Source organism: Lasiosphaeria miniovina (assembly GCF_030549165.1).
Source record: "Lasiosphaeria miniovina strain SMH2392-1A chromosome Unknown B0T26scaffold_1, whole genome shotgun sequence".
NCBI classification, from domain to species: Eukaryota; Fungi; Ascomycota; class Sordariomycetes; order Sordariales; family Lasiosphaeriaceae; genus Lasiosphaeria; species Lasiosphaeria miniovina.
In genome coordinates this window covers 7,213,625-7,229,009 of record NW_026848220.1, presented here as the reverse complement: position 1 = coordinate 7,229,009, position 15,385 = coordinate 7,213,625, and the positions used below count along the sequence as shown (strand labels likewise).

Sequence of the window (15,385 nt, the reverse complement as noted above, 5' to 3'; positions counted from 1 at the left end):
CGATACGCAGATGCTCGACACGAGGCCGCAGAGTAGCACTAACGAGCGATACCCAATAAACAATCCCCCAATCCTCTCTCTATCGCCAGCACAGTTTTGGAGGTGGCTAGTATGCGTCGCCGCCTGGCTTATCCCATCCATCCGTCCCCGGGCAAGAAATAGCAGTAGTGGTAATATTAGTTTCGTCCCAGCCGACACCTGCAAACGCCAACACCAGGGCAACGGCCCAACGCCTCGCTAAGCCACCAGAGGAAAGGAACAGAGGGAAGAAACGGCAATACAAGTGGTAATAACAGCCAGAAACGGCAGAGAAAAAACTACAGCCACAGCAGCCAGCGCACGGCGCGCACGGCGCCATTGCCGACGCCCAGCAGCACGCGCGTGATCATGACGACGAACCAGACATACCACATGAAGCCCACCAAAACCCACTCGACGGCCAGCCAGCCGGCGCGGCGGGCCCAGCGGAAGCGGCGGCGGCGGCGGCGCAGCATCTTCTCGATGACGTCGACGACGCGCTTCACCTTGAGGCGCTGGCCAGACACGAGATCGTGGCTGGCCTCGTCGGCGGCGTCGGCGGCCATCTGGGTGCGCTCGGTCAGCTCGCCGGCGACCGTGGCGCGCAGGACCTCGACGCGGCGCTCGAGGGCGGGCGCCGTGTCGTTGGCGAAGCGGTCCGAGACGGCCTGAAAGTGCTGGGCCGACGCCTGGATGGACGAGCCGAGCACGCGCGCGGCCAGCGGGTAGAGGTCGCGGCGGGCGACGGGGCGCACCAGCAGGCGCTGGCGCACGGCGGGGTCGGGGCACAGGGCGACGACCTCGGGCCAGGCGAGCGGCGGCGCGGCGTCGGCGGCGACGGCGCGGGCGCTAGGCAGGCCGAGCAGCTTGCGTTCGCGGGCGCGGCGGTCCATCTCCATGGCGTGGATGCCCGAACTGAGCAGCAGGGCGCGCAGGCGGGCGACCTCGCGCTTGGACACGGCGGCGCGGGCGGGCGGGCGGTCGGCGTCGGCGATGGACCAGTGGCGGCTGGGGGACGGGCGCGGCTGAGGGTTGGCAAAGATCACGGCGTTGAGGCGGGCGTCGGCGTCGCGCACGTAGCTGCTAGTGCGCGAGTCCGAGTCCGAGTCGTCGGGGTGTGGGCGGACCTCGGCTGGCGGCGGCGACGTGCTCGGCGGGGCGTTCTGCACGTCGATGCGCGGCGGCTTGAGCAGGTCGAAGCGCGAGGAGCGGCGGCTCAGGGGGCGCGAGGCAGGTGCCAGGGCGGAACGGTCGCTCACGACTCCCTGGTCGATGGTGGGCATGAACAGCGGCATGGCGTCGAGGTGGCTCCTGGCGCTGTGGGCCGAGGCCGATGTGCTGTGGACATGGCCGTGGCGCGAGACGGAGCGATGGGGACCCCGAGAGCGGCCCCTAGCCGGCTCGGGCTCCGAATCGTCCGACGAGGTGCCCGACGACTGCTCGAAGGGCCCGTCGCGCCGCCAGATCATGTCGCTGACCTTGGACACGCTGGTGCGCAGGACGCTATCGATGCGCGGGCGCAGGAACAGCGACCGCAGCCCGCTGCCGGCGTCGTCGCGCAGCTTTGCGCTGCCCGTGCTGCGGTGCGAGCGGTGGCTCGCGTCGCCCTTGACCATGCGCAGCGGGCTCCTCGAGGGGCGGCGGTCGGGCGGGCCGTTGGCTGCGTCGGGCGTCGACTCGGGCACGGGCGACGAGCCGACACTGTCGTGGCCAGGATGCTCCGGGACGCGGTCCCTGCTGCGCTCGCGGAAGATGCTCCTGACCTTGGTCAGCGGGTTGCGCGTGGGCGAGCTGGGCCGGGTCGACGAGGGCGACAGATCCAAGCCGATGGCGGGCACGAGGGCGCCGTCGCGGGCGGGGCGCAGGTCTGGCGAGTTAGGCTGCGACGTGTCGTACTCGATGGATAAGCGCCTCGGCCCTGGGGGGACCTCAAGGCTGGCGCGGCCGACGGGCGGTGGCGAGGGCCTGGGCTTGCGCCTGCTCTCGGCCTCGCTCAGCGAGTCGATGCGGCGGTGGCTGTTGGCGCGGCTGGGCGACGACGCGCGCGTCCTCTGCTCTGGGGTCACGGGGCTGGGCGCGGCAAACTTGATGCGCAGCGCCTCGTTGCCGTAGACGGGGTGGCCGCCGGCCTCGGCCTCTCGCTGCTCGCGCGCAATCATGTCGTCCATCTGCTTGGCCAGGATGGCCTCGCTGCCGCCGCTGAGGGTGCCGGCGCGGGCGCGGCGGCGGCGGTCGCTGTCCGTGTCGGACGAGTCGGACAGCGAGCCGCGGTGGATGCGCAGGTCGCGGTTGGCCGAGCTGTTCTGGCGGTGGTGCGAGCCCTTGAGCGCGCGCAGCTTCTGCTGGGCACGGTCGCGCGTCGAGCTGAGCGTGTGCTCGCTCTCGGCCCTGGCGGGGGGGTCGGGCTCGGCAGGCGCGTGGTCGGACACGTCCTTGACGGAGCCGGGGGTGGTGCGCAGGCCCTCGTGGGACGCGGGCTGGTACAGGTCGGGGCCCTGGGGGAAGACGCGACGCCAGTGGCGGTCCTCGACGAGCTTCTTGTTGCCGTCCTGCTCGAGCCAGTAGACGTCGGCCAGCATGTCGGCGGGATCGATGGCCCAGTCGACGCGCGGGCGCCGTGGCTTGGCGGGGACGACAGGCCGCGAGCTGGCCGGCGGGGGCGAGTTCTGGGTGGTGCTGGAGTGGGCGGCGGCGAACACGGGCAGGGCACCGTCGCCTGGCGAGCGGGTGGCAGCCGTGGCCACCCACCTCGAGACGTCGTCGACCCACTCGGAGACGCGCACGACGTCGCCGAAGCCGTGGGCCTCGCCGTCGATGACCTTGCGCTCGCGGGCGCGGACCTTGCGGTTGCGGACGTACTGCAGCGGGTCGTAGGGGCGGCCGATCTTCGGCTCGTCGTTAATGGGAACCCTAAAAACGTGGACGGAGCCGTTGGGGGTGTCAGGAGGGCTGGCGGCGGGCGGGCGGGCGCGGGCAGGCTGCAGCGGCGGCAGCAGGTCGAGCACGCGGCGGTACTGGGCCATGAGCTCGAGGTACTCCTTGGCCTTTTGGGCGCGGGCCAGCGTCGACTGCGAGAAGTGGTAGCGGTAGGCGCCGTCGGACTCGAAGGTCTGCAGGGGGCTGAGCACGCGGCCAGAGCCGACCCTGGGCGAGCGATCGGGGCGCGGCGAGATGGTGCGCGAGATGCGGCGCTGCTGCTGGAGGTGCTGTCTAAGGCTGCCGCCGGTAGAGCTGTCGGGCAGGGGGGCCAGGCGGGGGATGGGCTGCGAGGCGTTGCGCCGCGACGCCAGCCGTTTGGACTCGCTCAGGTTCAGGGCCATGTTGACGATCTGGGCCGACTCCAAGTCGAGGGGGCCGTCGAGCGAGTCGCGCACGACGGTGCCGGTGGAGGCTCTGTCGCGGTCGGTCCGGCTGGGTGGGTGGTCGAGGTCGAGGCCGAGCCCGACAGCGGTGTGTCCCGAGTGTCCCGAGTGTGCCTGTTTGTGCTGCGTCCCCTGTATGTATGCTTGGGTGTGTCCCTGCGAGTGTGCTTGCGAGTGTGCTGGTGATTGTGCTTGCGAGTGTGCTTGTGAGTGTGCCTGCGTTCCCTGCGCCCGGGGATGCGGCCTGTCGTGGCCATACTGGGACCTGGTCTTTGGGTTGTCGACCGAGTGCCGTAGATGCCTGGGCTGGGTGCGAGGCTGCTCGGGGGCGTGGTAGACGGGGTCGGCGAGCAGAAAGGCGCCGCTAGTGCGGTGCTTGTGCGGGCGGCCCGTCTTGGAGCGTCGTCTCTCGCCGTCGCCGTAGCTAACAGGTCGCGGACGCTGGACGGGGTCGACGTCGTCAGAAGGGCTCACCAGGGTCGAGTCGGGGGTAAATCCGCGCGAGAAGCCGGTGTCAGCGTCGGCCTCGTCGAGGCTCGGGCGGGCTGTGTCCAGAGACGGGTGCCGTGGGGGCCTGCGGGCGGCTTGGTGGGAGCTGTCATCGTGGTCGACCATGGCGCCTCGACGCCGACGCGAGCGGCGATGGCGGCCCAGAAATCAGAGTCCAAGGGCCAGGGCGTCGCGAGGGCGATGCATTTCAGGCGAGGTGCGGTGTCGTGATGCGGTGTTGGATGAGATGCGTCGTGGTGTGCCAAACTTGATGTGATGTGTCGGCTGAGGCTAGCTGCCATGTGAAGACGACGTCAGCGATGTCGGGAGTTGCCATTCGCCGATTGCTGTGCAACTCAGCGGCGCGCCTGCCAGTGTCGTGGGAAATTCTCGGCTGGCCAGCCCCTGCTAGCGCTGGCCCACTGTTGGCCGTAGTGCCCACTGTTGGCCGTAGTGGCACTGCAGCTGTCAGCAATGAAGCCGGGGCACAACAGCCTTGGCGTGATTGTTGATGAAAAGTATCACGGCAGGCGGTACAAAGCACGAATACGTGAATCTAGCTAAAGCATCCACGCCGCCGCATTATTGTTCTGTTCTAGGTAAACATTAACGCTGGTGCGGCGTCGTCCCCAGTGGGCTGGGTGCCGAAACGAATCCAGCCTCAACCCTCACTGGGCTTCCCCGGCATGTTTCGTCTCCCACAACACGAGATTAAATGTAATAATTAATTCAAACGCGCCCTGCAGCCCAAGAAGCACTGAGGATAAGAAGGATGGCAAATCTAGAAAAAGAAGCAAAATGAGAACCCAAAAGAATCGACAAAAATAAGATTCGAATTCCAGATCTCTCTGGAAGTGTGTGCCCAAAGATTGTGAAGTAGAGTATATTAGGCCAACCCACGGTCACATCCGGTAAAAGGCAGGAAATGAGTGCGTATCTGGGAGGGCCTACTCCGAAAGAAACCTCTGCGTTTTTGACTGATAAGCCCTAGGTCAGGCCACGCGACGGCGCCACCATCCCGGAATGTAGTCGCCAAGTCCGTCAGACATCATGCAGGATAGTTTGACTTTGAATTGACTTGCCGAAGCCGTGATATGACGTTAAACTCTAAGGGCCGGCTGCAAATGAGAGAGTGCTATACAGAGTCTCCGGGTTCGCGGTGGTCAAGTCGCGGCATTTCAGGGCCGTTCGTTGACTGAAGCTGAGACGTCTAGATGGTAAAGTGGAAAGGTCCTCATATATTTGGTGCCATGAACATTCCGACACAAACTCGTCAATTTTGGCGCTACCTTTGCCATTTCCTTGACGATACAAGCAACTGTTATTCGGCAGGTGGATGGTTGACGTCTTCGGGCAACCCCCAAATCCAAAAACCCACTCGTCACCTTCCACGTCGATAAATCACATTTCGTGCCCACCGTCTCGATATTACCGCGGCATCAAAGACGGTCAATCACTAGGCCACGGGCCTCAGTTCTTCCCGAATCCACAGGCACAATTCAGATCCGCTCCAGTGCCCGATATGGAATATCTAACGTTACACGAGCCTCACGTCATTAGTGCTTGTTTTGCGTCTTTCGAGTCTGTGCATCGTGCTGAATCACAAGCGTCTTTGCAGCTCACCGCAAGAGAATTAATTCCAACGGCCCTCCAATGGCTGGATTATGCTTAGCAGGTCCAGTGGTACAGCGAGCATCTGAATGTTGGTTAGTGAGGAACGTTCCGCACCACGCCCAAAAGCAAGTACCTTACTTTTGAGACTTGGCTGTACATGTACTTATGTATGCGGCAGTGGTTCGCGGAAAGGTGTACTTAAGAGGACCCCTTATCCTCAAAGGTCCCTCGGACGGTTTCCGAGTTTGCTTACTGTGAAAGACTCGAGGGTGAGGTAACTTATTCATTTAGCTACCGGCTGCCAACAAGGGAACCTCTTCAACTTAGCTCTTGCCCGAGTAGGTCAAGTGACTGGTCAAAGGTAGTTGTTTAATCTAGACGTTGTTCAACAACTCTTCCATCCGCCAAGAACCGACGAGGACGGGAAGGTTTACATGCAGATTTTGCGGGGGAGAGCGGTTCTTCGAGCTGGGCACGTCAACTCAATTGCCAATCATGTGCCTTCCCCAGCACGCTTTAGCTCCTTTCAGGGTAGTCCAGCCCGGGTGACGGTGCAGGATTCGAAAACGCCCCGCGAAAATAAAGGCCAAATATGATTGGGGGCCTCGCGTGGCCGGCACGTTGTTTTCTCTGCGGGGGATCCGAAGCCGCTTGGTAATGTGCCGTTCGCGGACGAAGAAGACAAGAAAATCTGATGGGCGGTGAATAGTTTTCCCCAACCCTAATGATCATTAATCAAGGGTTGGCTTAGGCTACCGAATTACCAAGGCTCTACCCGGAGCTTGGTCAGCGCCGCGGAATTGGTCAACCCAATACAAAGAATTTGAGGCAACTGAGCACAAGGTCCGTGGCGAGATGATTGCCGTGCCTCGCCGCAACAGTTCCATGCTGCTGCTGCCATAATCCCGATTCCGGGGGGAAATTTGGGGTTACGGTAATATCTTGTCTTCATAGCACCGTAGGCGTTGGTTGGAGCAGTTCCTGCAGCGGCGGCATTCCGCAAATCTACAGTGGGAACCATCCGCGGGAAAAAGCAGCAAGCCTGGCTGCTAATCCGAATGTGGTCCAATATCCTGGAAAGCGCAGGCGAAAGGAGGGGGGCCGGCACTAGCTTTCCCATCCAAACTATCCTTGGTATCTGAAGTGGACTCAAGTTTGCTTCAACCAAACCACTCTCGTAACTCCTTCCCAAGCGGCGATAGCTGCCAATAAGTAGAGCCCCAGTCCCGCTATCGCTTGGGGGAGGCCTAGTCCTACCATGTTGTGCCAGCGAGCTCCCGTTAGTGCAACACCAATAGAAAAAACAGGGTGAGCTATCAGGTCAACAATATCTACGGTTCCGACAACACTAGTCAGCTGGTTCGGACCCTCCAGTATCAACCGAACGACGAGCCGATTCTCGGAACCACAGACTTAAAGTGGCCAGGCTCAAGAGACACTCAACCCCCGCCTTAGTCTACTCCAGCACAGTCAAAAAGTCAAAGATGAAAGAAATACTCTCTGCCGACTCCTCCGAGTCGGACCTCCCCGAGGAGATGGGCCAAACGGAGAAAGACGTCGAGGCGGGACTACCTCTCGCGCCTGCCCCGGCCGGCGATGCCGATCCCGGCCCACCTGTATCGAAGGAGGCGGCTGCAGTTCCCGAACCACCAGCCGTGGGCCCGGTTCCTGATGGCGGCCTCGAGGCGTGGCTCCAGGTCGCTGGATCAACAGCTGTTCTGGCCTGCACATGGGGGCTCATCAACACCTTTGGAGTCTATCAGTCGTACTACGAGGCCGACCTCCTTAAGTCCAATTCGGCGTCCGAGATCTCCTGGGTCGGCAGTGCCCAGGGCGCTCTGCTCCTCCTGGTAGGCGTCATCGCGGGCCCGTTGTTCGACGCGGGCTATTTCCGCCATCTCCTGGTGGTCGGGCTCTTCCTCATCGTGTTTGGGCAGTTCATGACCTCGCTGTGCACCGTGTACTGGCAGGTTCTTTTGGCGCAGGGCTTCTGCGTGGGCATTGGCATGGGCCTGACGTTCTTGCCGTCGGCCGCCATCCTGAGCCAGTACTTTGCCAAGCGCCGGGCCCTGGCCCTCGGCATCTCGAGTGTCGGCTCGCCCGTCGCCGGCATCATCTTCCCGATCATCTTCAGCAGACTCCAGCCGCAGATCGGGTTTGGGTGGGCGACCCGGGTCATCGCCTTCATCCTGCTCGCCGTCTCGATCCCGCCCGTCATCTTCATGCGCACTCGCGTGCCACCGAGCGGAAAGACGCGGTCCATAATCGACATGACCGCCTTGCGCGACGGTCCTTACGTGGTGTTCGTTCTGGGCAGTCTCTTCTCGTTTCTGATGCTTTATGTGCCCTTCTTCTACCTCGCCCTCTTCGGAACGTCGCACGGCATCGCGACGCCTGACTTTGCGCCGTATCTGGTGACGCTGCTCAACGTCGGGTCCATCTTGGGACGGCTAGTGCCAAACGCCCTGGCTGATGGCTGGGGCTGCATGAACATGCAGATAATCTGCACGCTCGCAAGCGCGGTGCTGGCGTTCGGCTGGATGGGGATCCACAACCTAGCTGGCGCTGTTGTGTTTGCGCTGCTTTACGGCGCCTTCTCCGGCGGCGTGGTCAGCCTGATGCCGACCGTCATTGTTGGACTCTCTCCTGACATGGGGAGAGTCGGGGCGAGGCTGGGCACGAGCTTTCTCATCTCTGGTGTCGCCATTCTCGTCGGGACGCCAATCGCAGGCGCGATCCTCGGCGACCGAACCGAGGCACGTTGGCTGGGCACCATGGGGTATGCAGCAGCTGGCCTCCTCTTGTCGGCTCTCCTTACCTTGGTCTCGAGAGCCATACTCTATAGAAAGCATGGGCACTGGAAGGCCTGATGGTCGGACTTTGGCGACCAACATTGATCACGACTTGAAGTCGTTATCTGTATTAGCATTGGCATTAGCATGGCATTAGCATTAGTACGACATGAACATCAACATAGGGTACGGAATGGGAATATAGATGGAAGGGTACGGATAGAACCGTTAGATACGCCATTAGAAACTTCCGCGTCAGTTAAATACCTAATTAAAATGAAAACTTCGAACCCTTTAAAATGGGGACTTGGTTCCCTGGCGGACGTCCTTGACGTTGTTCTGCGTTATCGGATCGGCTGGATTGGAAGCTCGTCCATCACGGCGCAATGGGAAGAGTAAGAAACAACAGCGAAAAGGGGGAATTAGAAAGAAACCACCCAGCGGAATACCGCCAAGAACGCAGGGGCGGGAGCAGGTTGCCGTCGGTTAGCGAGCTCGCATTTAGTTGTCATCTGCGTTATCCAATATCCATCTGCCCCGTTCGGCAGAACAGCCGAAGCATATTCGACGTTTCGAGATGTGGTGAATCAAATATCGTGTGGAACTAAGACGCCGCATAACCGACCTTAACTAGGTAGCACCTGCGGCCCGGGACCAATGTGACGTGAGGCTTGACCACTTCAGAGCGCCTGCATCAAGACACAAAGCGATACATCCATCAATTGACCAGTTAATCGGATGATTAGTTATTATTCGTGACTAATGCCCTAATGCCGTTCGCCGAGACGGACCAAGGGCAGCCTTTCGTACAAGTCCTCGCGGCTGGCTGGCCTCGGAACGGGGCCGGACGCCGTACGGGCGAGCAGTCGCGCGCCCGTCGAGACGATTCCTCTGCCAGAGTGGGGTTTCGACGCCGCCGCCGCTCGCATTTCAAATAACATGGAGGAGGTTGGTGTTGGCCTCGCGCGCGCGCTCGTTTGGACGTTTCTAATGAGTGACAAATGGTGACAAAAGCACTGCTGGCTGCTGACGGAGCCATTGCTCTGGCCTGTGGAGTTGTCTCGACAGGCCAGCCCATTAACGGCCCACCTCAAGCTTGAAGGCGCGCGAGGCACACTGGACAAGGTGCCAAGGAGAGCCAGGCCTCTGAATGTAAGCTGTTAATCAGCAATCCACAGCGTCCCAGCGGGGATGCGGCATGCACCACAGACTAGCCCTCGGTGGATAGGTCAATGGCTCCCGGTGTGGTGAGGGGTAATAGGTCGATAGCTAAGATAGGGTTGCGGGGTCGTCCTTGAGTTGACTTCCGGCTGCCCTCGACAACGGGAGCTGCGTGCGCGCCCGTATGCTTATGTGCTTCGCGTGCCGACGCCATGTCTGTCGGTTATTAGCTGGTTAGCTGGAGCTGTCTGGATGCTGGTTCTGGGTAAGTCCCCAGCGGCTCTGCTGGCTGATACTATTCCAAGTGTGAAGGAAGTCGAAGTGAAGGAGCTGGGCAAGTTGACCGTAGCTGTGCTTCTGTGCCTCTGTGCCTGTGCCTGTGCCTGTGCCTGTGCCTGTACTTCTGGCCCCGTTTGCGCTGGGTTGGGGTCTCCCTTGCGTGTGTGAACGTGATTATTTGATCATGACGAATCCGATCCGTCTCGAGCCAGCTAGGCCCGGATACCCAGCTATCGGACCTTTGGTCTCCCGGGGTCGATCAATGTCGCACTGCGTCGCAATGGGACTTCCTCCACCCCGGGTTAATTATATCCCTGGGGTATATATACCCAGCTGTCCCCCGATGGAACGTTTTCTTCTCCATCCGACAATCGCACAGTCGAAACCCACAGACTTTGTTCACAAACCTAGACACCCAAGACTCCAGACTCATCCTCAACATGGCGCCCAAGATTGCAATCGTCTACGTAGGGACTCCGTACCCCTTTCCCTAGTCGTTGTGACATCAACATGGCCCCGCCCATGTCAAGATGCGAGATGGGGTTTGTTCTATACCTGGCTGACGCTCTCTCCAGTACTCCATGTATGGCCACATCAGACAGCTCGCCGAGGCCGAGAAGAAAGGAATCGAGAAGGCCGGTGGTACTGCCGATCTCTACCAGTGCGTCCCCCTTGCATGACGCGCAAAGCGTTCCGTGGTCTGACTTTGATGTTTCAGGGTCGCCGAGACTCTCCCGCAAGAGGTCCTGGACAAGATGTACGCCCCGCCCAAGCCCACAGACATCCCCGTCATCGACGACCCGTCGACGCTGGAGGCGTATGATGCCTTCCTGATTGGCATCCCGACACGGTACGGCAACTTCCCCACGCAGTGGAAGGCCTTCTGGGACAAGTCGGGCAAGCAGTGGTCGTCGGGCGGCTTCTACGGCAAGCTCGCCGGGTTCTTCCTGTCGACCGCCAGCATGGGAGGCGGCCAGGAGTCGACGGCGCTCGCGGCCATCAGCACCCTTGCCCACCACGGAATCCTCTACGTGCCTTTCGGCTACGCCAAGGCGTTCGCCCAGCTCGTCGACGTGACCGAGGTGCGCGGCGGTGGCCCGTGGGGCGCCGGCACGATTGCCGGGTCCGACGGCAGCCGGCAGCCCAGCGAGAGGGAGCTCGAGCTCGCGACCATCCAGGGCGAGTGGTTCTATAAGACGGCGGCCAAGTACGCCTCGGGCACCGCGTGACTACATGATGGTGGCGACGCGACGGCAGGAAAGGGTACGAATGGAGCGAAAGCCACTGAGAAGGAGGAGGCTGCGGTCCCCAAGGCGGACGAGGGCAAGAAAGCTAAGGAAGGCCCGTGTGGGTTGCCGCTGCCGGGAAAGTGCGAGATAATGTGATTCTCTGATAATCCTAATGTCAGCGTATGCGTTTCAAAAAAAAAAAGTTCCATTGCATCCAGCGAGAAGACGTGTCGGGAGAAGCGAAGTACCTTGAAGTATCGGCGTGTATCGTTGCATGGTTGCATCGGTAGTCGTGTGTTTTGTCTTTGCTGGAGAGTTGAAGCAGCCGCAAAGCAACGCTGCCAAGGTAAACTGCACACCTTACCCAAATTTGGGGCTTGCACACCAAGCCACAACAATTAAGTCCGAGCCTCGCAACTCCTTGGCTTGCCTTGCACACGGAATACACCTAGCCGACGATAACGGTGATAAGTTGTTTGGACGGAATTACTGGACCAAATGCTAATCCATTCCCCCGTGGGCCGCCGAATCGGCTGCGCTGCGTGATGTGGCCAAGACTGGAAGGTGCCAGTTCACAGCGTCCCCAATCCTGGGTGACGCTAGAACTCCCACGCGCTAGGTAGGCAATGCATGAGTGTTCCTGTATGACAATTGGTGTCCAACAAGAGCCGCTGCACATCTTCTCTTCGGCTCGCGGCCTAGATTCTGCCATCGCGCGTCCAGGCCTCCTGTCGACGTCAACAACGCCCAACTGTGGCAGGGCCCGAGAGGACGGGAGATGGATAAAGTCCCTGTCCAGATAGCCGGCCTGGGCACTCGCGCTCCCAGGGCGGGACGCCGGTATATACATGCCCATCCTCGTTTCCCGTGTTTGTCTGCTCCCATCGCAGGTTTTCTTGGCCTTTTCGTGCTAGTTGGCGTAGCTTGCCTTGTCTGCTTCCCGTCGTTGTCGTCTTCGTCGCCGTCGCCATCGTTGTTGTTTTGCCCAGTTGGAGCCTACACCGAGAACTTGGACTTGGATGAAATGTTGACATTGGCCCTGCGAAGGGTCGCCATAGCCGTCGCGGCCGCGTGCTTGATACGAGATGGCGGTGCGGCACTGCTGTGCTCAAACTCGAGCACGGCAATCAACGGGACGCCATTCCCCCCTTTAATCGAGGCAGACCTCGTGGACCTGGCAAGAGGCCTCGAGACGGGCCTGTTCACGAGCGTAGACCTTGTTACTGCTTACATCACCCGCATCAAGGAAGTCAGCTCGCCTCTCAAGATGGTCACGCAGATTAACCCGGATGCCCTGGACATTGCCGCCGAGATGGACTCTGCGAGGGCGGCCGGGACTCACTACGGGCCTCTGCACGGCATCCCCGTCCTCATCAAGGACAATATCGCCACGGCTGACAAGATGGACAACACGGCCGGCTCCTACGCCCTCGTTGGTGCAAAGATTCCCGCCGACAGCACCATGGCTGCCAAGCTGAGAAAGGCCGGGGCCATCATCCTCGGCAAGACGAACCTCTCCCAGTGGGCCAACTACCGCAGCTCCAACAGCAGCAACGGGTGGTCTGCAGTTGGCGGGCAGACGCAAGGGGCCTATTACCCGAAACAAGACCCGTCCGGGTCGTCGTCCGGTAGCGGCGTGTCCAGCTCCCTTGGCCTCGCGTTTGCCAGCCTCGGGACCGAGACGGACGGCTCGATCCTGTCGCCGTCCAACATGAACAACCTGGTGGGGATAAAGCCGTCGGTAGGACTCACGTCGCGGTACCTCGTGGTGCCTATTTCCGAGCACCAAGACACAGTCGGGCCGATGGCGCGGTCGGTGAGGGACGCCGCGTACCTCCTCTCGGCAATCGCGGGGCCAGACCCCAACGACAACTACACATCGGCGATCCCTTTCGAGAAGATCCCGAACTACGTCAAAGCCTGCGACTACTTCGCCCTGGCCGGCAAGCGCATTGGCGTGCCGCGCAACCTGGTGCGGTCGGTCACCCTCGCGCCGATCCAGGCCGAGTTCGACGCTGCTCTCGGCGTGCTCCGCGGGGCCGGCGCAACCGTCGTCGACGACCTCGAGCTGCCGGGATACGAGGCCGTCAACGCCGGCGACTACGAGGACAACGTGCTCATGTCCGACTTCATCACGAACCTCGCAGGGTACGTGTCGAAGCTGGGCTCCAACCCCAACAACATCACCTCAGTTGCCTCGCTGCAAGCCTTTACGCAGTCCAGCCCGCTGGAAGACTGGCCGGAGCGCGACACGCTTATCTGGGAGGCCGCGCTGAACCTGACGCACGGCAACGAGTCGCCGCTGTTCTGGGGTAACTACACGGCGCAGCGGTACTTTGCCGGCCCGCTAGGCATTACCGGGGCGCTCCAGAACTACAGCCTGGACGCGCTAGTGGTGCCGACGGCCGTCGCGTCGGGGCTGCCGGCGCTGATCGGGTCGCCCGTCATCACGGTGCCGCTAGGCAAGCTACCAGCCAACACGACGGTGACGAGGAACCGGTTTGGCAACCTGGTGGCCAGGGCGCCGAACCAACCGTTTGGGATCAGCTTCATGGGCGGCCACTTCTCGGAGGAGACGCTGATTGGCATCGCCTATGCGTTTGAGCAGCGCACGCTGGTGCGCAACACCATCACGCCCTACCTCCTGCCCAAGACGGAGCTGGCCGATGTGGTGGCCAAGCGAAGCGGCGCCGCGAAACGGTGATGGTGTAGGAGCCGACTGAAAAAGGGCAGACTTGCTGTAGAAATTTATTCAAGAACTCTTGAACTTTCATTTCGTCTAAAATACGCTACCTGGCAAGTCAGCAAGGGGCGCTGAACGGCCTTCTCCTTCTTTATGGCCTCCAGCGGCCCTCCTGGGGCCCCTACGGCGGGCTGCTTGCTACGCTCGAAAGTCGTTCTTTCGAATCACTGAACCACCAACCTGTGGCGTTCAGGGGTACTATTTCTACCAGGCCCCAAGCTTACAATATAGCACCCACAGCCCATACCTAGTCAGACAGCGCTTAGATTTCCGTCAAGTAACACAACTTGCAGACGATGATGAGGCCTGTCATAGAATGTGTAATAATAATCAGGGTTAGGGTTGGCCAGGCGAGTTCACCCCGCGCTTCAAAACTTCAGCCCACTAAGAGAACTCCCTTCCCCCCCTGTAAAGGAGCGCAGTCGTTCACTCGTAGCAATTCATGCTCACCCATCCGCTGGCAGCCAACCGTGCTGTACATAGTCTTTTTCAAACATCTCGCCCAGCTGATCCGCCTCTGAAGTGCACTTAAGATCAAGAAATCAAAAAAGGGAAAAAAACCAAGACAGGGGAAAGTCAAAAGTGATGCTCCTCCGCAACCCCGCCGACGCAGGCCCCGACGTCTTCCAGGCCATGACGTCTCGCGCGGCGCCTCGCACCGGTGACGGCGCTCAGGGGTACCACCAGGGCCACGCGGAGAACCAGGACACAAACAGCAACGGCGGCAGCCACGCCGACGCCACAGACGATGTCTGGGGCGCCGATGACGACAGCCATGAAACCAGCAACCTCGCCGGCGGCAGTAGACACGCACACGCGCACCCGTCCGACGTGCCGCGGCTGCAGCAGGAGCACACGACGGCGGGGTACCGCGACGGCATCGCCGCGGCCAAGGGCCTGAGCGCGCAGGCCGGGTTCGACGAGGGGTTCGGGCTGGGGGCCACGATCGGCGCGCGCGCGGGGCAGCTCCTGGGCGTGCTGGAGGGGCTTGCGGCTGCCGCAACACAGATGCCAGAGGCCGAGGCTGCACGCGTCCGCGGGCTGCTGGCCGAGGCGCGGCGGGAGCTATGCGTGCAGGCCGTGTTTGGCGAGTTGTACTGGGCGCGCGACGGCACGTGGAGCTACGACTTCCCGGAGCCGAAGCCGGGGCCGGAGCAGTCGGGCCGTGAGGGGGGCAGTGGCGGCAGCGGTGATGTCGTGTTTGCCGACGTGGCTGCGGCGCATCCGCTGCTTCGGAAATGGGACGGCGTCGTGCAGGCCGAGGCGGCGCGATACCACATCGACTGGGACGTGATTCCGCCTGCCGATGAGGCCAGGAGGGAGGACGACGACGAGCCGGAAGAGCCAGACACGAAGGCGAAGAGGAAACAGCAGCCGGCCGCTGCTGCGTTCAAGGAGTCGCGAGAGGCGCTGGCGTGGTGAGAGGCTGTGTGAGTGCGTGAGGATTCGATCCACCCTCTCAGCGGCTCGGCCGACGTTGATAGCCACCTTCCCCCTTTTTTGCCTCGTAGCTCGCTAGGCTCGGTCATGGTGAAAGGAAGGGACGCTACTACCCACCTCCAGCCCCGCGTCGCCAGGAGATACGCGGACAACACATGGACCGGAAAGGATATAGTCTTGTTACGTGACGGCGAGTATTCCGCACGAACGATCCACCTCTCTGGCGTTGCTGCTTTTTGGGGTGGCTCGCAGCGGACA

General features: G+C 61.4%; 6 protein-coding genes across 6 annotated transcripts; 5 read left to right on the top strand and 1 right to left on the bottom strand.

The window, feature by feature from the left end:
- Positions 1–317: 317 nt before the first annotated feature.
- On the bottom strand, positions 318–3,995 carry B0T26DRAFT_671263 (uncharacterized protein; the record flags this gene model as incomplete). Its single annotated transcript, XM_060439299.1, has 1 exon — positions 318–3,995. The coding sequence occupies one exon, from the start codon at positions 3,993–3,995 to the stop codon at positions 318–320; it is 3,678 nt and encodes a 1,225-aa protein (XP_060303943.1).
- Positions 3,996–4,092: 97 nt separating this feature from the next.
- Positions 4,093–4,459, top strand: B0T26DRAFT_94941 (uncharacterized protein). Its single transcript, XM_060448161.1, has one exon. It carries the CDS (start codon positions 4,190–4,192, stop codon positions 4,379–4,381), a length of 192 nt encoding a protein of 63 aa, XP_060303942.1. The 5' UTR covers positions 4,093–4,189; the 3' UTR covers positions 4,382–4,459.
- Positions 4,460–7,018: 2,559 nt separating this feature from the next.
- Positions 7,019–8,353, top strand: B0T26DRAFT_633724 (major facilitator superfamily domain-containing protein; the record flags this gene model as incomplete). The annotated part of the gene is made up of 1 exon (XM_060436563.1): positions 7,019–8,353. One exon carries the CDS (start codon positions 7,019–7,021, stop codon positions 8,351–8,353), a length of 1,335 nt encoding a protein of 444 aa, XP_060303941.1.
- Positions 8,354–9,686: 1,333 nt separating this feature from the next.
- On the top strand, positions 9,687–11,081 carry B0T26DRAFT_94271 (quinone oxidoreductase). Its single transcript, XM_060448160.1, has 3 exons — positions 9,687–10,182; positions 10,291–10,376; positions 10,434–11,081. The coding sequence occupies exons 1-3, from the start codon at positions 10,156–10,158 to the stop codon at positions 10,942–10,944; spliced, it is 624 nt and encodes a 207-aa protein (XP_060303940.1). The 5' UTR covers positions 9,687–10,155; the 3' UTR covers positions 10,945–11,081.
- Positions 11,082–11,968: 887 nt separating this feature from the next.
- B0T26DRAFT_671259 (amidase) lies at positions 11,969–13,648 on the top strand (the record flags this gene model as incomplete). The annotated part of the gene is made up of 1 exon (XM_060439298.1): positions 11,969–13,648. The coding sequence occupies one exon, from the start codon at positions 11,969–11,971 to the stop codon at positions 13,646–13,648; it is 1,680 nt and encodes a 559-aa protein (XP_060303939.1).
- Positions 13,649–14,422: 774 nt separating this feature from the next.
- On the top strand, positions 14,423–14,983 carry B0T26DRAFT_622331 (uncharacterized protein; the record flags this gene model as incomplete). Its single annotated transcript, XM_060436096.1, has 1 exon — positions 14,423–14,983. A coding segment is annotated over one exon (561 nt), but the record flags the coding sequence as incomplete, so codon positions are not given.
- Positions 14,984–15,385: the final 402 nt, after the last annotated feature.

What these genes read in the sequence shown, in the direction of transcription:
- B0T26DRAFT_94271 (XM_060448160.1), top strand. Translation starts at nt 10,156, where the DNA reads ATGGCGCCCAAGATTGCAATCGTCTAC. An exon ending in CCAAGATTGCAATCGTCTAC is followed by an intron (nt 10,183 to 10,290) that starts GTAGGGACTCCG and finishes CGCTCTCTCCAG; the next exon opens with TACTCCATGTATGGCCACAT. An exon ending in GGTACTGCCGATCTCTACCA is followed by an intron (nt 10,377 to 10,433) that starts GTGCGTCCCCCT and finishes TTGATGTTTCAG; the next exon opens with GGTCGCCGAGACTCTCCCGC.
- B0T26DRAFT_94941 (XM_060448161.1), top strand. Translation starts at nt 4,190, where the DNA reads ATGTCGGGAGTTGCCATTCGCCGATTGCTGTGCAACTCAGCGGCGCGC.